Source organism: Mytilus trossulus, chromosome 1 (assembly GCF_036588685.1).
Source record: "Mytilus trossulus isolate FHL-02 chromosome 1, PNRI_Mtr1.1.1.hap1, whole genome shotgun sequence".
Taxonomy (NCBI): Eukaryota; Metazoa; Mollusca; class Bivalvia; order Mytilida; family Mytilidae; genus Mytilus; species Mytilus trossulus.
This window is the reverse complement of record NC_086373.1, coordinates 90,790,879-90,818,701: the sequence shown is the minus strand read 5'-3', so window position 1 is coordinate 90,818,701 and position 27,823 is coordinate 90,790,879. Positions and strand designations below refer to the sequence as shown.

The following is a 27,823-nucleotide window of genomic DNA, read 5'->3' as shown; positions in this document are numbered from 1 at the left end:
ACTCCAGTCTTTTGATCAGTCGATAGGACGTGCATACGAACATAATTAAAGTGTTTTAAAAGAATTTAAAAGATTATAACTCAACCCTTTATACGCAATATAACTATTGCTGACTGGTTTACGTAAATGTGCCTATACATGTATTTCTTTAAATTAAGAGTATCATATTATCATTTATATATGCATGTAATATCAAACAAATCTGCGAACAAATTAAAAGAGAATTCAGAGGACAAAACACAAAAATAAGGAACTCGAACAAATATTATTAATACCAAAGCTTAGGTTATGCAAAATCGTACTAGTAAACAATAGGACTGTTTCAGAAGGGTTACACTATCTTGCTTTGCTTTATAAATATGCAAAAACCGTCGACTTGGTAGGTGGACTATGGTAAAAAGGAGTTTTCTGGGATTCAAAAATATTCATTATATTGTGCACTTTTCATACAACTATTTTTCAGTAAAATCGCATTATAAATCAAGTGTTTAGTATAAATCTATATATGTGTCCTATTATTCTAGAATCAAGACAAGAAAAACAAACACATGTCATATCTGGTCCCGACTTTGATCGATTATGTCAATCAAGACAAAATTACTTTCCTTCTCACGCCAATATAACTTAAATAAATGTTTAAACTTTGGCAAACAAGTATATTGTCAATTGCCTCCTGTAGAGGCAATATCACTCTGGATAATACCAACATGATTGGGTGAGGATTTTCAATGGGTCAAATGATTAACCTGATTTTGAATCAAGTTAGACAATGTCAGTTGTGATGACAATATAGTGTAGAAGTATTTATTGAAATAAAGGGTACACGTATCTATGAAATAAAGTGTACAAGTATCAATGAATGAAATCTCTCTCTCTCTCTCTCTCTCTCTCTCTCTTCCATAATTATTACATTCTTATTATCTTAATCTTATAAATACAATTAATTCATCATATAAAATATTGTCTCCCTTGATGCTGAGTTAAATTTGGTCTTGGAGGTACTGGCGGCGTTATGTCTTTATCTGGGCTATCATCATCAGCATCATATGAATGTCCTCCCTCCATGTGGTCCATACTTAGAAAATGTTCATCTTGAAAATGTACATCTCTCGTTGGTGGTTGACTTTTATATTGTACAAAAGACTCTTTCATGTCAACTCCAGAGTCTGGAAATTGTACATATCTGAAAATGATTTAAGCAAATTATAGTGCGCTCATTAAATAGTTCAATTATTTTTTCAAAAGCTTTCATTCTTTGATGAAATTAAATATTCAATACCTTTAAATAAAATTAATTGGAACTCTATATATTAAATTGAAATCGGTCACGCAGAAAAGTAGCTATTTAAAACAATTGCAATGGATTTTTAAAACGTCTAGTTTTAAATACAGATTTTAAATAACAGCAAGCCATTAGACACGATTTGAAAATGACTATTCGTAAATTTGTTTTAAGTTACCAATTTAGAGATAACTTTTGCATGTTTCTTACTTAACTCGTGATGTGCAATTTAAATCCAATTATGCTGTGTAGTATTATAAAACTAGGAATCTTTTTTTGTGAATTTGAACCCCATTGGTTTATAGTATATACCACTAACCTATCTGCATTAGAGCGTGGGTAATTATAAGCATTGACATATGGATGTGTTGGTTTTTGTTGTAAAAATGGTCTTCCTTGTGGCTGGTAATACTGTTGAGTTGTCGTCCCTGTTGTAGCACATGCTGAATACTGACATGGTCTTTGGCCGGATCCTGTTAACATATATAACAAAGGCTTTCTTACAATTGTTTCTTGATAATTATTATTTACGACTATACATTGTTTGTGTTTGTGGTACAATTTCAGTGAGATTCATACACTAACACACAAGGTATTGTCCGGAAACTACAAAATCGCTTGTTTTTGGCCCCTAATTCCTAACCTTTGGGTACCATATAAACCCACATTGGTTAAAATCAATCCCAACCTTCCTTTAGTTGTATTGAACCTTCTTGTGAATTTTCATAGAGATCCATTCACTTTAAACTAAAGTTATTGACCGGAATCCTAATCTGTCTTTGAACGAGGACTACGACGACGCACACGACGCATATGACTTCAAAGCAACCTAAAAGACATCTTCGCTAGCCAAGGGTTACGATCCACTCCCGCTCTCTTCACCCTTGGCGGATTGAGATAATATTTCGGAGACACAAGGTAAGGCTTTTTATTGGTTGCAGTAGATACTCGCTGCATCCAATCAAAAAGCGCCTATAACATGATCACGTGTAAATGTTGAAAGTGTTTGTAAACAATTGCCACGTGTTTATTGTGCAACAAGTCTTTACATCACTAAACATAGGACTATATTTAGTGACAACTTGAATGTTTTTAATCAACTTATAGAAGTTTCTGTGTATGTTTCATGCACTAATGCATGAATATTGACATATATTTTCGTTTCCGGCTTTACCAAGTGGTTAGAATCTAGACGCTACCGTGTTTTTATCTCCAAATTGAAGAGTTCAAGTGCTACCATTGGTCAAGAATAATTTATTCGGAATGGGCGTGACTTTAAACTTCCGATAGATGGCGCAACATTGATATCACAAATGTTGGCTCAATCTGCCAAGGGTGAAGAGAGCAAGAGTGGATCGTAACCCTTGGCTAGCGAAGATGCCTAAAAGAATTTGCGGTCGTATAAAAATGCATTGATTGGGAGTGTTTCATTAATATATATATATTGAAATTTCATTATCAAATATGTACTCGAAATGAAACTATGATGAATGATTTATTTACATTCATCATGAAAATGACACAGAAATTAACAATTATAGGTCACCATACGGCCTTCAACAATGAACAAAGCCCATACCGCATAGTCAGCTATAAATGCCCCGAAAAGACAATGCAAAAAAAAAAATCAAACGAGAAAACTAACGGCCTTATTTATATAAAAAAAATGAACGAAAAATAAACATGAAACACATAAACAAACGACAACCACTGAATTACAGGCTGAGATATCTACACTTATTGAAATTCTATCTGATTTCACCGCCATTTTCTAGTTCAAAATTTTCAAATCACATTTAAATCAGATTGTTTTTACTAGTTTTAATTCAATTAATAGGGATGTAGGTTTACTCTATCGAATATGAATACGTGAACCCATTAGTTAGGCTTGAAGTTATATCTAACAATCTTTGTCGAAGCAAAAAGTATCAGCCATGCTTTAGATTCGAAGACTCTCTGCCTCAGGAGTATCAAACTTGTATATTAAATCGAAAGTTAGATGCAAAGTAATAGAAATTCATGTGTGCTAATTGACAAAAAAGTTTTACTTGCTTTTAAATTCCAGATTAAGTTAAGCCAGGGAAACATTAGATATATGACATGTATATTTTTAAAAGCAATTATGATTTTCTAATTTCGTGCTGGCGACAATCAGGCTTTTACTAAATAATTGAATGGCTATTGATCTATACTTCTTGTACCTTGCCAATTTAAACAGGACGCCAGTTTGCTTCCAATTATTACATACTTGAATTAACATTTATATTTCAAAAGACTTATAATTTGTTAATATTTTAGGAGCACATGATAGGTTACCAAGGTTCTTAGTAACAGAAATGATAATCCTTTTAAATTGAGAAGACACACCCATACAAGTATTCAATTAATAGTTCATTACCTTCTGACTTGGGTGTTGATGAAGATGTAGCACTGCCTGCAGTATGTGGTCTATTTGATGATGCGGAATCTGATGGGTGCTGCCGTTTCCAGCAACAGTATGTTACCCAGCAAATAACAAGTATAAACGAAACCGTGCTTACTAAGGAACCGGCAATAATAACTGTATCTCTTGTTCGTTTCTCTTCCTTCCTTTTTTCTTCGTTATACGAATCACCCTTTCGCTTTATACCGGAATCGGTGCCTATAAAAATACAAAAAATAATATAAATATAAATATAAAAACAGATACTGATTTTTGTTTTAATCATTGTTATCATTAAAACATCTGATGCTGTGTTTCGGTTATCATACATGGAATTAAGTCAAACAAGTATGTATTTTAGAGAACTTGCTTTCATGTAGTTTATTTATATAGAATGTATCGTGTAGTTTATAATTTGTAAATAAGTATTGTTTTCATGGTGATGAAAAAGAAATAAAATATTTTCAATCTTATTCATCTGCAAAACATATTTTATCTTAATCTAACAGAATGTAATAACATTTATAATTGAGTAAATTATATTTATACCTGTCTGAATCTACTATATAAACACAATTACTTTACTTTACGATGGAATGGTTTGTTTTATGATTGCTTCTTTGGTGGTGTAATAATCGAGCACACCAAAGGGTCAATCAAACTATAAACGATTTCACCAACAGTTTCACGAAGTATTTAATATAATATAATGTTAACATTTTAGACGAAAGTGTTCTGATTGAAGTTCACTTGTAATATAAGTAGCATACACTCCGTTTAATTAAAATGTTTCAGTTGTTTTCTTCGAGGGTTTATATACAAGAGAAATCTGCCAATATTATTGGTAATTCTTAAATTTGATTCCTTCGGTTTTCTAAGGAGTAAAATCATAAATATAAACAGACTCCGATGAAAATTCAAAACGGAAGTCCATAATCTAATAAAAAAAATCAAAAGCCAATACAAATCAAACGAATGGACAACAACTGTCATATTCCTGACTTGTTATAGGTAGTTTCATGTAGAAAATGATAGATTAAACTTGGCTAGCCAAACCTCTCACTTGTATGACAGTCGCATACAATTCCATTATATTAACAACGATGTGTGAACCATACAAACAGACATAATAGGTAAAAATATCAAAAACAGGGTAACATCAATCAATATTGTGTTATTATCTTAATCACAACAAAAACAAACAAACATGTATACACCTACCTTTAGTGGAATCCTCATCATGGGAACAATAGGAGGTCACCTCAAGGGTAATATCATATCCAGATCCTTTATATTTTTTCAATTCAGTAAACTCTATTTTAATTTCATTTTTTCTAGAACACCATAATATAGGTGGAAATGAATGACAGTCAAAACTCTGAAACAAACAAGAATTTTAAAATTAAATTCTTAACTGATGTTTATCATATTCTTCACCCATTCCGCCTGTAAGACATTGGTCCTTTTATTGATATTGTCATACTTTTGTAATGGGTTCATTGTAAAATATTTACATAAGTACATACCTTTTCTCTCCTCCAACATTGTCAACTATGTTTATAGATAAATGAAACTACTTTGAGTGCTGGGCTAACTTATTCCTTATATATTTAATCACAGTCAAAAAAGGGAGAAGATACGAAGTTATTATTGAAAACTTTTACATAAATCGAACCGAATTTGATCTGAATGATCCATAGGTTTTCAATAGTATCAAAGAGTTGAGTACAATGTAGATGTCCGTCACTTAAGAAAATACTTGAACGCTCACAAACATGTGTTTGTTGCAAATCAGGAGCCTGTAAGCCAGTCGATCTTGTTGGTTGCTGTGTGCAATTATTGTTTCTGTTTGTTATTGTAATATACATCAGGCCATTTGCTTGCTTTCTTCCTTTTGGATTGATTAATATATAAAGGCAACAGTAGTATACTTATAAATCTTATAAAACTTATAAATCCATGGACAAAAAACAAAATCGGGATAACAAACTAAAACTGAGGGAAACGCATTAGATGCAAGAGGAGAACAACGACACAACATTAAAATGTAACACACACAGAAACGGACTAACAAAAGCATTAGAAAAAATCCTATGGGAATAACAAATACATCAAAATCAAATACATGAATTTGGGATAGATAAGTACCGTGACACGTCTTAAGGTAATGTGAAATCACACTCAAAAATAAGAGAAAACAAACGACACAACGGAAACACAACGTTAAAATGTAACACACACAGAAACAAACTATAATATAACAATGGTCATATTCCTGACTGCCAAAAGCAACAGTAGTTTACCGAAGTTAAAAATCGTTGACTTGGTACAGGACATTTGTAAAGGAAAAAATGATAGGTTGAACCTAGTTTTGTGGCATGCCAAACATCCCTCTTTTATGGCCATGTGAAATATAACATTAAAATGACAACACAACATTACAGGACTACAATATAAATAAATAGGAGATCACAATGCCATCTTTATAACTAGTATACGATATAGGTTTTGGTCATTGTAAAAGGTCACACGTAGACCTCTAATTGTTCACATCTTTGGTTTTTGGTGAAATTATATCAAACCGCATCAGTGTCGAACTTTATAAAAAAAAAACAAGTATATGAATTATATATATATAATTAATCAAAATAGTATGACTACCCAGCCCATACCCATCCTTCCCCGGATTATAAATGGTCGTTTTATTTCACATGCCATCATAAAACTTTACTACTTCGATTTTAGTGACCAAAGTTTGGAACCATTAATATAATTAATATAATATTTGAACAAACACATGAATAGCCAAACTGTATCGCGATGGAAAAGTGCAATATTATCCTTATACACCAAGTCAAATGTGGACAAAAACATATAATGATATTTAGTCCCATAAATACATAATGATATTTTGAGATTAAATTGGAAAACTTATCAGATTTTAATTCTATAGATATAGGAAGATGTGGTGTGAGTGCCAATGAGACAACTCGTCATCCAAATAACAATTTATAAAAGTAAACCATTATAGGTCAATGTACGGCCTTCAACACCGAGCCTTTGTTACACCGAACAAAAAGATATAAAAGGCACCAAAATTACTAGTGTAAAACCATTCAAACGGGAAACCCAACGGTATAATCTATATAAAAAAACGAGAAACGAGAAACACGTATAAATTAATACATAAACAAACGACAACTACTGTCTATATTCATTTTCTAAAACCAGTTATTGAGTTAAATTCTTACCTGAGCATTAAGATCTCCAAGGCCATCATAATATGTCATTCGAAAATCACAGCTTTTCATAGAATTATTATGTACACGGACACACAAACTAACACAAGGTTGTCCGACAATAGCATCATTCCAATCTAGAAATCTAAGTTCACAGTTACGACTGTATATTTTATTTTGGGCTCTAATTATATACAAGGTATCCATATCATAATACAAAGGCTGCTTGCAAATATTTACATCATTTGCATTAACTGAAATAAATAATTCATATTCGATAAGCTTAACTGTATTAACTTTTTTTTAAAGAAATACAATAACTAAATCATACACATTTCAAAACTTATAGATAAATAACAAGATGTGTTATGAATGCCAAAGAGACAAACCTCCAAAAGAGGCCAAAATGACACTGAAATTAATGACTGTAGGTCATAGTACGGCCTTCAACCATGAGCAAAACCCATACCGCATAGTCAGCTATAAAAGGCCACGAAAAGAAAAAATGTAAAACAATTCATTGAGGAAACTAATGACCTAAATTATATATTTACAAAATGATTAAACGAAAAACAAAAATGTTAGACAGCAACAAACGACAATATCTGAATTACAGGATTCTGACTTGAGGCAGGCACATACAGAATGTGGCGGGGTTAAACTAGTTTGTTGGTGCCAATTTAAACCCTTCCCTAACATGGTACAGTGTTGTACGTAACAGTACAACATACGAACAACTATAAAATCAGTAGAAAAAGGCTTCATCCATCAGATTGAAAACAATGAGAGGACGTGGACAAGCAACATTTGCTATACTTTTGCATCAAAATTATCTTTAATAGCAAAAAAAAAAGTTCAACAACAAAAACAAACCATCTTGGTTAGTTTAAATACAATTCAAGTACCAACTCCTTATATTTGAAAATAAGGTTTTGTCAGCCTTCAGAGCTATTCGTGAAAAAAAATCTACTCACATTGATTAAGTATCTTTTTTTTACCAAAATATTGAAAATGTTAATTACTTAAAAAAGCAAATCGAGACACTAACTGTAGGGTAAAGATACATTAATAAACAAAACGAATATTTTAACATCATTTCTAAAGATTTGTGTTCAGTTCCTTTCAACTTATATTTAACGAATTGGGAATGCACGCATGACCTTTTGAAACCAGTGACAGCAAACTAATTAATCCTTCCTGCCTATGCCAAAAATGCTATCAAAGATTTGCTTATGTTAAGCCAGGCATGGCACCTGAAAGATGCATTGCAATCGCCATAAACTTAAGACAAATGATAGATCTGGTTAAAGAAAGATATAAAATACAAAAACAGATTAAGTAATAGAACAGCTTACGCATAACAAAAGCTGGAAATAGTGATGTCAGATTTCTCTCACAGTATGCAGAGTAATTAAATTAAAATTAGTTCCAGGACTGGTCTAATTGGTAAAGAAGTAAAACCAAATGATTAATATGACCGTGCTGACACTTCCCGGTCTAGTACACTAAAAGTGTGAATTGGGTATCTGTTACTATGAGGAAAATAAAATCAACTGTTAAAATAATATGTTATTTAGCTGATAAAGTCATATTGTCTATAATGATATTTTTCTAAGTTATCCAAGCTGTTTGTACTCAAAAGTAACTTTATTGTTTATTTGTTACTTTCAACTCAGAGCCATAAAGAAAGACTTAGTTACGTCTACCAAAAAGGAGACAAAGTATATGAGCTGATATTTTTTCTGAGTCTTGTGTCATTATGTAGTTAGCAGAAGAACTATTGTTCACATCTGTTATTTACTATGGATTACAATTAACAAGCATGATATCATACATTCATTCTCTCTTTTTAAGTTGTGTTATGTCATACATTGCCTGTATTCCTGTACAGTTAGATGATTATTTTTACATTTCTTTCTTTTTTTTATGTATCAATTATACTTTGATTTCTAACATTATCTGGTCCGAAAAAATTCTGAGCATTGTTGACGCTCCATCCTTTCGGTTCTGAGCAATTATCTTTTAAAACAACACAGAAAGTATTCGAAAGCACATAAATCGGTACTTTTGACTCTTATGTTTCATACATTGAGCAAGAGTCATGAACGAGTCATTCCATGGAACGTCCTTCGTTTTTTATATACACGACCATTTTCATTGTCGAGACCCAATACCAAAGACGAGTAAATTATTGATTGCAATGTCAAAAGTCAGAACGGTGATACATTTATAAAATATAAAATGACAAAATGCACAGATTAGCACCACCACGATTTTTCAATCGAAACTGAAAGGAGATCGTTGAACTTATGAGTGTATGAGTTATTTTTCTAGTGATGAATTCATCTCTGTATATGACATTGCAAATATACTTATTGAGATAACGAGCTGCCCCTATAATGTATTTTGCTACTCAAAAATGGCAAGTAGACAATAGGGAACAGAAATTAGAAACATCATGGTTTTGAGTTTTCTAATCATAAAAAAAGAGGACAAAGCGATGCTAGTGGTGTGGATTCTAGATCCAATGTAGAATTAAATTTGATAACATAATGTCAAAAACTTACGTATTCGTGTGTAATCAGCACAAGTACAAGCATTCAAGACAAACACAATGGTAATCCATACGATATTGATAAACGACGTGTAGTTACTACCGCTGAGATCTGATTGGTCTACCATCCTGCAAAATATATAGGTTATGTTTTTTTTTAAACGTTAATTTTGGTATTACCATTTTGATTTACCATAATGTTTGTTCAATGTACTTCTCTAAAAAACAGGATTAATATCTTTTGGTACAGCAAGACACTGTTATCAAATATGTAATGCAACGCAACGTGGTGTGACAAAGTTATTGACAATTTATATTGCGTTATTATTTGTCCATTTGTATGTTTATATCTTCTTAAAGAGGTCTAGCGTTCGTTTAGTAGAGTGGTCTGTCCAATATTTTTTTTCTGCAAAAAATGTCCAATTTATACATTGTTATATATAGGTTGAATTCTATCATATATCAGTTAATGAGAGAAAATAGTGTTGCTTTAAGACCGAATACGGTAATTTATATTTTGAGAGAAACAGTTGAAATTGAGAAACATAAGGGAATTGCCCGACATTTTTAGTATACTTTAAATTATTTTCAAAATCTTCCAGATCGGTCTGAAATGTCATATGCATATCGAATAACATTACAATAAACATAAAACATATATAAACGATAAAGTAAAGACAGACTTTTGTCAAATATAAATTCCAAAGTCCAGATGTATTCAGCAATAAAGACTATTAAATGAAGAACTCTGTGGTTTTACATATTTGTTGCAGATGGGCAAAGAAGATGTCGGATAATTAAAACAATTCTTTATCTTATAATGTGTTGGAATCTGGTTTATATTTATTTCAACACTTAACGTAAAATATATTCCTGATTTGTGATCTATTGCGAACAGTAGTTAACCATACATTCACTCCAAAATTAAAGGGGACTGTTCGTGCATTGTTATGTTTATATGCACATATTTTTTACCCAAAATACCCGATGTTAGTATAAACTATCACGGTTTTTGATGGAATTGAATATCACCATATTTTTCTTAAAGTTTGGATGCATAATTGACTTGGACAGAAATTGTCCAATTTCAAAGAATATACGTTTTTTTATACGAAACTTGATAGCGACAATTGATGTCTTTTTCTTTGACCAGGTTTTTTCATGAGAAACTTAATAGTGACAGCCGATGTCTAGGACCAATTTAACTGGTCAAACTTTTCTTTGACCAAGTTTTAAAAACTTTGAAAGTGAGTGACAACAGATGACTTGCACCAAGTTAACATGGTTACGGAGTCCTTTGACCAAGTTAACTTTGAAAGTGACAACCTGGCTTAAGTAAAGATTTTTTTCAAAATTCCTAGAATTAGAATGAATTTGTGTCTTACTGAATCTTATTTCGGAATGCTTTAAATGTATACTGATATATCAAATATCCTTTGAAAAGTTAATTACTACAACTTGACAGAATATCTAGTTGTCTTAATGTACAGTAACTACTAGATCTAAGGGTATTTGTTTCTTCTTTCATTTTTAAAAATGTTCGGAATACGCTACACGTGCAGGCTGTCGTCTGTTGTTATTCTTAATACTTATTTACTCGATCACGTGTGGTCATGATTGGCATATGTAAAAACTAACTTGAATTATTGCATACTTGTAAAATACTTCTGCTAATTATTCTTTCATCTGAACGAATTTGTTAATGGATTTAAAACATGATAGATATTTCGTTTAAGAAGACGGCATATGCAAGGTATTAATTGAGCTCAACAAAAAGCCATGCAACTGCTGAGGGACAAAGACAATTTAAACCTAGATACTCTAAACAGTACTCTTTTTGTTAACGAGTCATGCAATCTTTGTTTTCCCTGTTGGCCATTCTGTAATGTTTTAACATGTTTAAATTCTGAGGACATTATTTGTTTGTATTTCGAAGTTCCTAAAAGTGAAGAATAATATCCCATTATAAGTGAAAATAATGTTCTTCAGTTAAAAGCTAATATCGATTTTTTACTACCGTTTGTGTAAATTATGTGCAACCTTTGCGCCTTATGCATGTCGCTTCGAGGGAAAACCCTATGTCTTATCCAGATGTTTTCAAATTGATCAATTAAAACATAAAAAGAAGACAATTATGCTTACAAATTATATAAGCAATCTTTAAAATGAAGATAGTCCTAACCAATGAAAACGTTTCTATGATTTTTCTTGAAATTGTATAAGAAGTTATCATCAACTTTTTACAGAAACTTTGAAAATCAACAATATCATATTCAACCAATTGTGACGTATGATTTGATACGAATCTGATAATAACGACCTACAATGTATGTTTAACAAAAAGATATACCGCAGCAGGCACAATATAGTGCATAATGTTTTGTGAAAAATATAAAACGATACCACCTTTACTGCACCAGGTGCATGTGCATTTAGGCATTGATGTCTATAAACGATGATCGGTGTGAAAACATTTGCAAATTTAAACCTTAATACGAACATAGAAGACCTGGAAAAACCAAAATGAACCAATAAAAAAAGGATAAAGCGGACAAGGAATCACAGTTCTGCATGACGGAGTTCCTTTTCTCAAATGATTTCATATGCAGTGTGGCGACTGGAAAAATTGATAAATCCATACCAAGCTACTAGGCCGTTGATACCCTTGGGGACCAGAGTACACACACATATTCGAAATTTATAAGACATTCTTTCAAATAAAGATATTATTCAGTTATAATACAGGGATCTGATCTACCATTTTTTATAATTATAATGAAGCGTTTTGTTTTTCTAAAAGTATGCACCATAAGGTCACATTGTACAATACACCATATCCAGATCAAAATCATTTGTTCCTATAGCGGAATATTTAAGAATATATTTTTCCATCGGGAAAATATATTATGCCACTGTTTGCAACACTATTTCCAGGAAAATGTCTGTGAAACGGAATTCATAGACGTTGACAGTATATATACATCTTTCATATACGGGTATAATTTGTTGGTTGATGTTTGCTTTAGAATAATTTTGATATCGATCTGTCGATCAAATTTTGACGAAACTTTGTATACAAGCTAAATTCCACCTAGTCAATTTAAATATGAAATAATAGAATATATCTTAGATAAATGGGATCGAATGTTTACAACATTTACATTTTTTTGTGTTTTAGACATATCTGTCCTTTAGGCAAACAACCATAACTATTTTGCTTCAAAAGTAAACAGAATTAGATTTTTTTTTTAAAAGGTTTGGAAAATCTCCTTCAGATAAGTATGCCTTAGCTTTATGTATCAATTCAATTTTTATTAAATATTTATGGTTATTGTTGCTGTTTATCTATCTAACTGATAAAAGACCATAAGTGTAACTATATCCGGGGCATGACCTTAATATCGGACGATCCTGTGTATTTACACATCCCACAAACACAACGGATGCCCAATTTTAGCAAGAGTTTTACGACAGAAACTTAGGTCAGCCTATACAACCAGAATGAAGTTAGTGAAATATTTACCTATAACAATCTACCTCTAAAATTACAATATGCAAATACTGAATAAAAATATTTGAAACATTGCTTGAAGTTTCATTCTCTTTAACTTTCTTTTTTTTCTTAGTAAAATATTTATTTGATAATGATGTATCTGTTTTAAAGTTTCTTATTCTTGACATGCAGTGTATATCCGCTGTAGAATAATTATTTAGCCTACTGAGCTGACAATTAATTTGTTAAGGAAATTAAAAACTTATACAATTTATGTATACTTTAATCACCAGTTGCTGTTAATTTAAGATCTGAGGAACGAAGATACAGAATCTTTTAACATCAGCGTCTTCATAAAAACAGGTTTTTAAGATAAAATCTTTATTTATTGTTGTTTTTACGATGAGTATAAACTTGGGATATGCAAGCAGGCGGTGACAGTTGCTTTTTGGTAATATTTATACGTTACCTGAAATTCCAAGAATGATATACTGGTTTATTTTGATGTGATGCTTGAAAAGGTAACGCTATATAGTACACTTAAGCTTTTGTATAGAACATCAAAACAATTTTCAAAAAATTCACGGTTATCATAGTCATAAGCTGCAGTTGACGTTGAAATTTGTTCTGGCAATATACCAGCTAAGTTCTAATAACTGGTGAAATAGATTGGTCTTTCGATATACAAAAAGCTTTTTTGTTCAGAGAAGGTTGAATTTCTATAATTACTGCCAATCGTGTTAACTTTTATTGTGTAGGAACATCGAAATAAAATAGACATGTTACTTAAAAACATTTACCATGGAGCAGACATTGAAGGCGTTAATTTCGGTTGGTAAAAAAATACAGCAACAACAAAATAAAAGAAAACACATCCACACTCAATAAATGTATTTTTTCTCCGGAAAACGCAAGGACCATGACCTTCTTCTTTTGAAAATAAAATCGAAAAACTTGGAACGGCATGGTGGACAAAACATAAAAAATTCGGAATCAACTATATATGAAAAGCCTTTTTTTAAATTATTTTAGTTTAAATAAATTTGTTAATAATAGTGGATTGGGAAACCAGTAATTACAACTTAAATTTATCCCTTTCGATTTTGCTGGTGCGAGTTCTACCATCATGTCTCAAGACCATATGTACAAACGGAGTCAATGGAGAGCCGAACATTTAGTCTCTAAAATTTTATTCTCTCGTACTGGGATAGAACAAAGAACCTTTGTATTTGTAGTCCGATGCGCTAACCACAACAATAACACCACGGCTCTCCTTAATTGTTTACATTCAAATACAACAAATGGAAGTTTTTAACGACCTTGACTGGCTATACAGCCCTTGCACGGTCGGCTAAGATGAACATTGCTAGCATGCTTTATACATTTACCTTCATGGGTATTACCAATGTTATTTCACCTGGTCGGGAGGAGCTTACGTTTTAATTTGCATAAGGACAGTCTATTTGCACATGTTGAAGATGCGTGTGATAAGGATGATTGCCGTTATAATTATAACTGATTTCTAATCACCTATCAGTGTCATCAAAGGAATTTTCAAAAGAATGACTGGACACTTCATTGATGAGTTTATTCTAAAATACCTATCTAAAGATGGACTGGTTTATTATGAGCGAACCGGTTAAACTCAGCACAGTCAAGTGAAATAAATTGAGTAATACAATATAAAATTTGCATTCTGAAGAAATGCTCTGTATTTCAGTCATACAAATTTAAAAGTGACCTTTCTATAGCATCAGATCATCCTATTTATAGAGTGTTTTACTTTCAAACAAGAATTGATTGGCTATCTTAATTTAATGACAAAAAAGCAGATGCTTCCCATGTCGTTTTTGAACGTGCAAAAAATATTTGAAAATGCAAGAACCACACAATATACATGTATAAGCTATCACGATATCAGGCGAACCTACCCTGTTTCATCAGGTCAAACTGTATTTTCTTATTTTCTAAATGTATATATGTATATATAATATAATAAGAAAGTTAGTAAATTGATTATTATAGTGTCATGTGTATGTATATATTTCAACCAAATATAATCTGACATACAAAATACACCCGGCACAATGGACCAACACGTAACCTCAATATGTATGTTTCAATGTTAATTGTTAATTTAAATTCGAGAGAAAGATAATCATAGTTTGAAACTAAGCGTTTGTATAAGTTCATATAGTGTTCTTCTAAAGTTTATGAAAAAGTTACGAATGTTATCTAGAGTAAACTGTTTGTTTTCTAAACACAAAAGTGACGCTGCTAAGTACATAGGTATTTGCCATGAATTGTTCAGCATTATAGAAATGGTAATTTTCCCAGATTTCAAGCTGCATATATAAAAAGTCAGATCGCTAATATATTACATAAATATTTAACGAACGGATGCATCAGCCCTCCATTGATTGCATACTCAACGATACTATACGGTATCTGTTACGTAACACTCTTTAATCTATAGTAGGGTCAGCTGTAGGTATGCAACAGTAGATCTTATACTGCTTTACTGCTTTATACATGGTGCACACGTCGAAAAAAGGTGGGATTTTTCCTTTCTTCTTAAACTTATAAAGCAAATACATAGCTGGGTATCACATAAAGGGAGACCTGTCCTTCATTGATATCGAGTTAATCATTCCTACAAGTTCATTGTATTCCAAATAGATGGTATGAGTGCCAATAAGACAATTCTACATCCAATTAACAATTTATAAGGTTATTACAAAAAGTAGTTTGATTTATACTAAATAAGGATTGATGCATTATACCTAAAACTACAAGGACGTATGAAAACAGAATAACTTCACACTCGAAAGTCAATGTATTTAAATTACATATAAAATAAGTGTAATGAATAAAAAGTGTATTTCCGAATTTGGCATATATAGCAGTAGAAGGCAACATAAAATCTCAACTTTAAAACAGTAAATTAATAATGATATATCTGAATCAAGAACACACAATTATATGCTTTCCTTGTTATTGCTGTTCTTTTTGAAACATGCTGAACGTATTAACCAATGCTAGAACCACCAATTAGAGCAGCTTTCATAATATTTGAGGAACTCATCTTGTTTTACAAGGCCAAATATTATTTTCTTAGTGTATCAATATATATTTATTACATAAATATTGAATGCACGGATGCATTAGCCTTCGGATGATAGTAAAACGAAATGTACGTGGTATTTGTTATGTAACAATACTTAATCTATAGTAAGGTCAGTTGTAGGAATGCAACCGTGGCTCTTATAGTGCTTAACTGCTTTGCACATGGTGCACCTAGTGTTTAACTTCTTTGCACATGGTGCACCTGTCAAGGAGGGACGAAATATTTCCTTTGTGCTTAAACGTACAAAGCAAAAACACGTCTGCGACCACGTAAAGAGATACTGTCCTCTTTTTGTTTTAAGTTAATCCTTTCCTGTTGGTTCAGTGGATACCAAAGATTGTCAGTTTGATTGCAACTATATACTTTTTAGAGATAATACGCAAAATACACAAAATTATACTAGGACATAATTCAAAGAGCAATATCATACTCTCATTCGACAGTGTTTAATTTACTTATAATTTATATTATTACATGTAACTACATGTGATCTTCAGAAGACAAGATGTCTTTTGTGAAATTAAATTACATAAACGAACTAAATTTTAATCAACCACCATACTCATATTATATTTTAAACCAAACAAGCTATATTTTTAGTACAATCGTAACATTAGTCAGATGAACGGAAAAAACAAAAATCAGCTACAAAGCCACTTTTCATGGTTTTTGATTATTTATTGGTTTATCTTGGAATTTTGCTCAATATAATTATATACATTAAAAAAGTATCCTTAACCATTATTTACTACATAATGAAATATCTGTACCAAGTCAGGAAATGATGTATTTATCATTCGTTTGATGTGTTTACGCTTTTAATTTTGCCATCTGATAAGAGACTTTCCGTTTTGAATTTTCCTAGGAGTTTCATATTATTGGTATTTTACCTTCATTTCTATTTGCAGTAGACTTCAAAAGTCGATGGTATATGAAATTTATGGGAAAGACACATGAAACATAACTTTGAAAGATATTGAAAAAGGATATTTTAAAATTAACCATGAATCCATGAAATATATTCACGACTTCATTGAAGGTTTAAATATAAATACTCGTATAACGAACATCTGTGAAATTTGAAACGACGATTATTTCAAAATTAAGTTGGCAGTGAAATCACATGAAGCTCCATAAATTTCGAGCTATTGCCTTGTTTTTCGATCTTATCGATAAAATCTTATACGCAACGATGTTCACAGTATCGACATTACTGAAATCAGCTTTTATTAGATTTTTATTGGCTTCAAGTTTAAATAAGTACATAAGTTAAATGATACATATTGTACTCTATCACGTTTCAATAAATTGCATAGACAGTATATGCACTTTTGGACCAACTCCTTGATTATAATGCATATAAAAATTCTCTCAATATAGTCGAAATAGTGAATACCAAGCTGTGGCCGCAAAGGGTGAGGGTACCTAAATTGCACCTGTTTTGACAGTTTTTTTCACCTCCGTTTATTTATGATCAGGAAAAAAGTTTCCTGTCTGGGTTTAATTTTAGATGTATCCTTATTTACTTTACAGTTTTATCGATCCATTTTTAATCCATATTGAATCATAGAAACAATGGGTTTGAATCGACCACCTAACGACCAATAAATGATTCAGTAATGAGTAGTTACTGTACCCAAATTGCGTCCATGCTTCATGTGACATATTTTTATTTCCTCTTGTAAAAGATGGCTTTTTTTAACGTCGCATGGTGACGTTTCCATAGATTTTACTTGTTTCTAGTAACTACTTCATCTGTTTATATATTCTGTGAACGTTGTGTGAATTTCTACATAGAATTAGACAAGTAGAAAGATGTGCATCACGTCAAATCATAATAATACAAATTGTTTTGTCTCTAGAAAAAACTGGTAAGATATTTTCGCTGCTGTTTTGCAAAATATGTAGCAACAATTTGGAGTTTGATCATAAACCTTGTTTTTTATGAAACTATTTTATAAAGTTCAGTCCCTTACTCTTTGATGAAATAAAAATTAGTGCATAAATATGCTCTCAAGCAGATTTGTGATGTTACCAGAATTCAATTTTAAGGAATGATTAGATGATTTGAAAATTTATCTCAAAAAGATGTCATTCTACTTAAATTTGACTTCTTCACCAGTCCTACCGAAATTCTACACTAGTCCTACACATTGTTGTCTTTGATTGGTTTGTGTTTCACCAGAACAAAGTGAGGGTTTGTATTTATTGTATATTTATTATATTTTTGTGTCCTTTGATTTAATATACTAAAGATGGCTCTAGTTGTCGGTGCTAGTTATACGGTATAGTTATGACAATACATTAAACGCCGGAGATAGCTAATAAAAATACAATGACTGCACTATAATATACCCTTTTACTCGTTTCATGAGATGGAAAATTTGGTTTGAAAAATTTAGATCCATAACGTTTTTTCAAATGAAAAATACCAACTCCATTTTAATTCGTTTGGAATCATAAACAATCAGAATTAGTAATAATTATATTCATGTTTTGCAAATAACAATAACATCTTTTATCTTTTAACTATTATGTCAAATACGTTTGATGTCCATCGTTTGTGTCTAATTGGCACGTACAGTGGAATTTGTAATATGTAACAAATGGAGAAACAGTTCTGCTGAAAAGGTCAATTAACAAATGTTCTTCATCATTATAGAGACGAAAAAACAGAAATATAGCGTACATAAACCTTAAGTAAACAAACTTTTCTTACCTTTCAACAAAGATAGTATCGATGCACGAGATTTCGTATCGTCTGCCAGCTGTACTGATCAAAATAATCAGATAAATGCATACTTCAAACAAGTGCTATAAGCTTTTGTGTGTTTTATGTGTGAAGATGCGCCACAGAAATTTATCTCTATAATGTATAGCCGATTTCAAAAACTTATTTCGGCTGTGAAACATGCTTATTGTGCTATGATGAATCCATTACAGAAAAATGCAAAAGACATAATTAAACATTCCTACCTGGCAATAGCTTGTCAAATTTTACTTTTCACTCCCTGTAGATTAATTAATACAATTATCTCAAGATAAAGCGATGTAACCATTTAGTTAAATAGTTCCGTTCACACTAACGAATCAAACGGAAAATCAGATACTGATTAATAACTGAATGTTACCCATATCATAATATCCTGCTGTTCTCTAACGTTAATAGCACTCTGTAATTTGAATCACCCACCAAATTGAAAATAAATTATGTATTTTGCTGCACACTTGGTTTCAGATCTCAGATAATTAATTTCGAATCTGCTCGTCATCATGTCTAAAATAGCTTTCTTCTGATGTTTACATAGTAAAGCTAACATAGACATGTCTCACTTCCATCTTTATCAAATTTTGGTACGGTACTTGCTTTTTGGTTCGTTATTGGGTAATTATGGGAAATATATAAAGCAGGTTTGCCGTATTGGTTCTTCACTCATTTTCAGTAATGAAAGAAATGAAATGTGCTTTTTTCCTTTTAACTATTTGTAGGTACTAAGTATCTGGATTTGTTTCATTTTTTTTTTTAGTTAACTCTAAAATATTACTTGCAGCACAGTACTCATGATATATCTTAGAAATAGTGCCGAGGTGTTTGGTTCAGTGATGAATCTAGTCTTACGTTGCCATGTCGAGTCAGACACACTCGCGCTCTCAGATGTCAATCTGTTCTAGCAACTGTGTGATATATAGTTTTAGAAGAAAGGCATGTAGTTCAATTGCTAAACCTAAAACTAAGAACAAATTCTTTTCACGTCCTGTAAAATTTAACTGATTTGCAATCTTTCAACCTTCTGCAAGATATTGATACGTGAAAGGTGATTTCACAGCATGATCAGGTCACATAATACATTGGATTCGGACATCTTTCGAATCAAAGTATTACCTTGTAACCCTGGCTATTCAGACCGAAGGATTTTAATTCGATCCAACTCTTATCCCATGGGTTGGATCGGTACATATGCCAACGTCTAACAGCGAAGTGTCATACTGAGCGAGTATAGCGGACACATCATTAGAGGTGTCAAAAAGATACTTAGATGGTGCAACACATCATTATTGCATGAGCAATGCAAGGATTGTATTACACTCAAATGGTGATCACAACACATTTTAATGAATAAGTTAACTTATTTGCGTATAATATTTGTGTATTTTTCTTTAAGTCTTTAATCCAGGGCATGACAACTGCAAACGCAGATTATATTTTTTCTAAGGTCAAGAAGAGGCTGTAAATACAAAAGCATTGCTTTATTTACAAATACCAATACATCGTTTGTGTTCTGTTAAATTGTTACTTTTAAAATTGTTATACGCTGATGACTGATGTACCCATATTTTGACTAATTTATTCATTGTCTGTTTAGTTACCGCATCAATGTAAATTTAACGGAATTTGATGAGACTGTTTTCAAAGTGAGAGGGTAAGCGCTATAAATAAAGGCAACAGTAGTATACCGCTGTTCAAAACTCATAAATCCATGGACAAAAACAAAATCGGGGTAACAAACCAAAACCGAGCGAAACGCATTAAATATAAGAGGAGAACAACGACACAACACCGAAACGCAACACACACAGAAACGGACCAAGCATCAGATAAAACACCACGAGAAAAACAAATATAACATGAAAACCAAATACATGAATTTGGGATAGACAAGTACCGTGCCACGTCTTATCTCAATATCTCAAAAATAAGAGGAAACACAAACGACTCAACGTTAAAATGCAACACACAGAGAAACGAACAATAATATAACAATGACCATCTTCCTGACTTGGTACAGGACACTTTTAAAGGGGAATAAAAGTGGTGGGTTGAACCTAGTTTTATGGCATGCCAAACCTCGCACTTTAATGGCAAAGTTAAATATAACATTGAAATGACAACATAATATTACAGAACTACAATACAAATAAATAGGAGAACATATTAGACAAAGACAAACATGATTAATAGATAACAAAAAGCATCAGGTTTAAAATTCAATACGCCAAAAAAGCGCCTTGTCCACACAAGACTCACCAGTGGCGCCCAGATATAAAAGATCGAAAGTGAAAAAAGTACAAAGTTGTACAGCACTGAAGATCAAAAGTTGAAAAGGTTTCGCCAAATACGGCATTGTTTTTATACCCGGGATAAGAACATTCTTATTATATAGAACAATTCATGCTATTGCAAACAGTAAATTTTATCAAATGAATATGAAAGAGATATACACAAAGAAACCGAAGTATTAACTAATTACAGAAAACTAAACCTGAATACATAACGCCTAGATATAAAAGATCGAACGTGAAAAGGGTTCAAAGTTGTACAGCACTGAAGATCAAAAGTTGAAAAGGTTTTGACAAATACGGCATTGTTTTTTATGCACGGGATAAGAACATCCTTATTATATAGAACACTTAATGCTATTGCAAATAGTAAATTTTAACAAATGAATATGAAAGAGATATACATAATGAAACTAAAGTATTAACTAATTAGAGAAAACTAAACCCGAGTTTATCACAAAATAAGACACACATCCGAATCAGTCCAGGCGTCAACGTAATTAAAAAAATGTGACGTCACATACGATGGCGAAAAGGCAGAAACGTTATGCCACAATAGACCACTTTCGAGTTCATCCGTCACCGGCAAAAACTCGTCAATTATACACGCCTTTATGACGTCATTTACCAGATAGAGGGGCTCGCCTGTATCCCTGCACTATTTACGTTCATCAAGCGTCCTAGTGATTGTCTTTGTGCAGGATAAACTAGAAATAATGGTTGCTCTGTAGGTACTTACTGACATTTCCCTAATGACAGCAGTGTTAATTGTCAATTTTGAGAATTCAATTTGCCGAATAATTCGTACAATATAGAATTATAGTTTTCCAACCACTCGCTCAACATTGGAAGGAAATGACGACGCCCCTAAACGCACAAATGACGATGATAAAGGCGCGTATAATTGACGAGTTTTTTCCGGTGACGGATGAACTCGAAAGTGGTCTATTGAATTTATGAAATTTAGAAACACCATGACGTCACATATGAAAAACTATCATTCAAAAATGAGATAGAATTAGGATTGATTTAGAACTAAATACTGATAATCCATTTAAACAAAATGCATATTGCAATACTTATTAATAGAAATTAACTGTAATATATATATGTCCAGTTTGTTATAAATCCAACTTCAAACGTAGATAATCGCGTACAAAATTTAATATAATTAATAAAGAGGAGGTGATTAATTTTTCTATCCGTCACACCTAAATATATAACAAGAAGACGTCAACACATTTGACAAAATCTGATGAGAATTACAAATATAACATTGAACATGTAAACTAAATACATGAATTTGGGATAAACAAGTACAGAAACACGTCTTATAGTAATGAGAATTCACATTCAGCAAAACAGTCACAATCGGGAATAAGTCACGTTTGGTAATCAAAAGATTAGACGACATAATGACAAACCACAATCTACCATGTGGTAAAAATGTCCTTAGCTAGTTTGGTTAAAGAGACATCATATGGATCCACCAATTCGTGATGGTGTCCATAAATTTACGGAGTGTCAATTTTAATCTGTCCTCCTCATAACTTTGTTGGAGCAGTTTCTGCGTAATGAGCACACTCCTGTATATGAAGTCCGTATAGTGTGAACAAGCACGTGAATAACGTATCAATTGTGATATGTAAACACCATACGAAGGGGCAGAGGGTATGTTACTGCTAAGAAATGGGAAATTGATAATTGGGAAGTTGAAATCGTCCCGTTTATCATAGATTTTTGTGTGAAGTCCATCTACGTCAATATTGAGGAAAAGATCAAGGTATGAAGCAGTCCTTCTAGTATCAGTAGTATCCTTAATTTCAAGTTCACTGGGATATATGAGATGTAAGTATTGGCTGAAGTATGGGTTGTTCAATGATAAAACATCATCAATATATCGGAAAGTAAAATTAAAGAATTTCGCAAGGTGCTTTTTCTTTTTGTCTTTTTGAAGGTTCTGAATAAATTCTGCTTCATACGAATACAAAAACAAATCAGCCAGCAGGGGTGCACAATTAGTACCCATTGGAATACCGACTGTCTGTTGGAATATAAATTCTCCAAACTCAACAAATATATTGTCGATCAAAAAGTCCAGCATTTTAATAATATCATCTTCAGTATATTTTCTGGAAGATTCAGTGTGACTCTTCACAAAATATGAATTATTGTATCCCAAAACAAGAAATTTGTATCTACGATTCCCATTTTTATAGAAAAAACTCTGTTTTATGAGTTGGTGAAGTCGATCTTTCAACTGAGCATGGGGAATAGTAGTATATAGCGTAGAAAAATCAAAAGTTTTTATGTTGCTGCAAAATTGCAAAGATTGTGATAAAACCAGGTTTAATCCACCATTTTCTACATTTGAAACTGCCTTTACCAAGTCAGGAATATGACAGTTCTTGTCCATTCGTTTTTGATGCATTTTGTTATTTGATTTTGCCATGTGATTATGATCTTCCCGAATTGATTTTCCTCTAAGTTCAATATTTTTGTGATTTTACTTTTCAAAGACTAAAAAAGTAATACCCCTAAAATATACGAATAGACCAAAAAGTTGCAAATGTCTATTAAATTTCATTTTAATATAAATTGCAAATTGCCTCGTTCTTAACATTAGGGGGTGAGAGTTTTTTATGATTTATATTTTATCAAGTTAATGAAAAAATTTAGAAAGGTTTTAAAACCAGATTCCTGTACCAAGTTATAAAATGGCCAATGTTATATTATAGTTCGTTTCTGTGTGTGTTACATTTCAATGTTGTGTTTCTGTTGTGTCGTAGTTTTCCTCTTATATTAGATGCGCGTTTCCCTCAGTTTTAGCTTGTAACCCGGATTTGGTTTTTCTAAATCGATATATGAATTTCGAACAGCGGTATTCTACTGATGCCTTTTTTATATAAATTGTGTCATTACTGAAGTCTAAATGAGACGTTGAGCTATTTCGAAGTAACCTGTTATTATAAATAATTGTCATTGATATATAAAAATGTGTTAAAACAACAGCATATCCGCTCGACACTATATCTAGCAGTCTTTTTCTTCACACACACACCAACACGCACACAAGCATAATATGATAACATTCACATTTTATTCTTTTAAACTATACGCCTTTGTAAAATCAACCCCTCTCAAACTGTAAGATAGAATTTTCAGTAGTACCTGTGCAGGGCTTTGTGTGCAGGTATTGCTTTTAAGTTGAGCATGCTATATCATGAGGATATGATGGATTTTCGTCTGTTTGTGTGATTATAAATAAATAAAACATGAATATTTATCTTTCTTAAAGCATTTTTTTTGCATGCACAATATCGATTTAATTGCTTCCGACTGAAATGCATTTATGAATTTGATGTTTGAAATTAACTTATCTATTAAATATGTTTCATAAATCAGACATGAAACCTTTTTATTACTACTTAAATGTGAACTCATAAAACATAACATTTAGCATCATCGTTTTAACATGTAAATCATTAAAAGAGGGTGTAAGTTTACTACCTTCTGCTCATGGTTAGAGTAATGCAGAAAACGGGTCAATTCGGTTTCATATAAAACAAGGTTCAAAGCCATATACCGATCATAAAAGCGGATATATACTATATCTTTTCTGATCCTGATTAAATTATCGCTAAAGATGCGTCAGTACATTGTGAAATTACATAAAACAATATGAATCCCATACTAAAAGTTTGATTTTTTTACTGCCTTTAAAAGCATGCATCTTTCAACTTGTGTTTTATTTTCTATATTTCAAAACAAGCGCCGTAGAAATATGACTTTCATCAACGCGTAAACTGCTCTGTCGCAAACAAATTTGAAAATAGACACCGTTGGAACTTTCAGGCGTCGATCCTCCTAAACGGATGGATGTTTCAAGTTATATCCAAGTACTAGTGTTATTTAAAACAAACTGCCAAACAATGTTGGATGCCAAGCTAGATAAACGTGCCGTATGAAAGGGTATCTATTAATCAGTATAAATGAAAATAATAGAACGCCAGATTATTTTTCATTTACAGCTAAGATATCTTTTTGGTTTGAAGGCATACTATTTTTTTGGGAGTTTTTCATTCCAAAATACTTTGATAAAAACTACTAGTAGATGAAATGGTGACTGTCACATACTATGTCTATCTGTATAGTTCTTTTTTTATGTTAATTGAATTCATGAAACTAGTTCAAATAGTTGTAATGATTCATTGAACCAGCTATAAGTTTAATAGTCGGGTATAGTCTTCTAGAAAGGACCAAGCATCAAAAAGTATCCGCAAGTTTTGTTTTTTTACGGAAGTCGGAATTAAATAAAACGAAATAAAAAAAAACAATAAATTATCCAAAATGAATGATATTCTGAAAAGCAGATAGCCAAGTGACTATTCCCTTCACCGTTAGACATCTGAAGGGATTTACATGATTTTTTTAAAAAGAAAATTATGATAACTATTTGTATAGTGTTCATTGTGGTTTGTCAATAAAAGAGCATCTTATTGGATTCCAAAAAATGCACTCTTTAAGGATACTTGATGACTATAAATTTGTGTCAGTACTTGAACAAATTGTGTGAAAAAGGTTATGCCAGATGACAATTTTATACAATCGTTACACTAGCTCCTAAATCAGGTAGAGTCAATTCAAACTTGCGAGCTTTACCATTTTTTTTTAATTGTCGTCAGTGTACGTCCTTTTACAACAGGGTTTATATTAACCTCTGAATCTATGTCTGCTTTAATCTAATGGTGTAACAGCTAAAAAAATCAATAAGAGACAAATAATACACAGGAACAAAATGCTATAGGTCAATGGACATAAAACACGTTAAAAAAGACAAAACAACAGCCTTCATTCAAGATCATTATATATCATATCTGTAAGACTGAGGAAGCTCAAACTCAATTACAAAAGACCATGCAGCATGCTTAAAGAGGCACCCATCGTGTTGCTCATAAACAGGTTGGTCGATACGACATGTTTTGTGCATACTTCAAGATACCAGGATAGTCCGTGTAATTTAAATTTGAAATATTGTGTCCTATTCAAGAATGTGTCTTTCACTGTGAGCGTATCTGGTCTCTGGTCTCTCTCCTTTTGGAATTCATGCGATTCCCCAATTTTTGTATTCCTTGATTTGTCTCTGTTTTTAATTGATTAGTGAGATTGGACATCGGTAAAAAAACTCATCATAGATACTAGGATTTTTATTTTATATTTGCGGCAGACGCGCGTTTGTCTTCAAAATACTCACCAGTGACGCTCGATTGTAGAAAAGGTAATACGGCTATTAAATAAAGTACGAAGTTGAAGAGTATTTGTGACAAAACATTCCTAAAAGTTTTGTCAAATACATCAATGGTAATCTATTCCCGAGGTAGAAAAGCCTTAGTATTTCAAACATACAAAGTTTTGTAAACATGCAGTTAGTTTATAATTATGACCATATAATTTTTGATTCATGTCAACACACAAGTAAACTACTGCCGACTTTATACGTGTCAAATAAAACTTTGTAAATAAGTCACATTAAGTAAACAGAGGAAAAGATGGAAATGTTACTAAAAGTTTAACAATAGGAACTTGCAGTGGAATCTTACATTAACAGTAGGTTTTTGCTCATGGAAAAACCAACTATCAGGTGAAAATGTTATATATTTCATTAAGAAAAATTTATCTTTCACCTTTCTTTTTTTAAAAGATAATAGATTAAAAATGTTTAGATGGAAATTACTGCATAATATTTTAGCTATTAACCATAATCTGTATCGCTGGAAAGTAGTTAATAGTGAAAACTGTGAACTATGTTCTAAATCTGATAGCTATAATCATTTTTTCTTTGAATGCACATGGGTAAAAAATTATTGGACATTACTACACAAAATATTTATGTATCTTAATATTGGGCAACATGTTTTTTGTCTACAAAATCTTGTAGTAGGGTACAAAATTGAAGATGTGGATTATCATGTACTTAATCATATTATAACAATTGTTTGCTTTGTGATTTATAAATGTTTTTATTTATCAGAAAAGAGAACCAAATATGTAAATATGATGTCAGTCCTAAAAAGCGAAATTGATATACAAATTTTATATCATCCGGAAAATTCCTTTTTGAGAAAATTTCAAAGAAAAATTTTAGAAAATTGATTCTCTGGCTGTCATATTTACAGTTGATTGACCTACATTTTTGAGAATCACAAAAATGTCATTGAAATAAAAAGAAGACAAATTTCTAACGAAATTGCTTTTTAATTTTTTGTTTGATTATCATATATAGTATATCATTCAATGTTTAGCGTACTTGAAAAATAAGACACTATCTAAAAACTACCATAATTCAATTATACTGACCTCTTAATCCGATCGAAACCATGCTCTTTCACTTTCGATTAATCCAAAACTAAAAGCTAAACAAAAGACGGTCAAAGTTCCGTTTTGCTTTTCATTGTAAAGTAAAGTACATGTTGTAGACAGCTATTACTCTGTTAATTGTAACTAACACACAATACTACAAGTATGTAAAATTATAAAAAGTTTACCAATAAAATCCCCTGGTTTTATTGGTAATTAACCATACAGGGCAGAACCTTAATGCCATTGTTGTAACATTAAGGAGATTTGTTAACAACTATTATAGTAAAA

General features: G+C 31.7%; 1 protein-coding gene across 1 annotated transcript; it reads right to left on the bottom strand.

The window, feature by feature from the left end:
* Window positions 1-911: 911 nt before the first annotated feature.
* LOC134711115 (uncharacterized) lies at window positions 912-18,938 on the bottom strand. The gene is made up of 7 exons (XM_063571562.1): window positions 18,837-18,938; window positions 9,511-9,626; window positions 6,956-7,197; window positions 4,926-5,082; window positions 3,681-3,923; window positions 1,602-1,755; window positions 912-1,183 (listed from the first exon to the last, which is right to left on the bottom strand). The coding sequence occupies exons 2-7, from the start codon at window positions 9,623-9,625 to the stop codon at window positions 949-951; spliced, it is 1,146 nt and encodes a 381-aa protein (XP_063427632.1). The 5' UTR covers window position 9,626; window positions 18,837-18,938; the 3' UTR covers window positions 912-948.
* Between the last annotated feature and the right edge of the window lie 8,885 nt (window positions 18,939-27,823).

Excerpts from the sequence above, each read along its gene's own strand:
- LOC134711115 (XM_063571562.1), bottom strand. The coding sequence starts at position 9,625 with ATGGTAGACCAATCAGATCTCAGCGGTAGTAACTACACGTCGTTTATC. Across the intron at positions 5,083-6,955 it reads TTGGAGATCTTAATGCTCAG|AGTTTTGACTGTCATTCATT; the intron begins GTAAGAATTTAA and ends TGTTTGTTTCAG. Across the intron at positions 3,924-4,925 it reads TGATGAGGATTCCACTAAAG|GCACCGATTCCGGTATAAAG; the intron begins GTAGGTGTATAC and ends GTATTTTTATAG.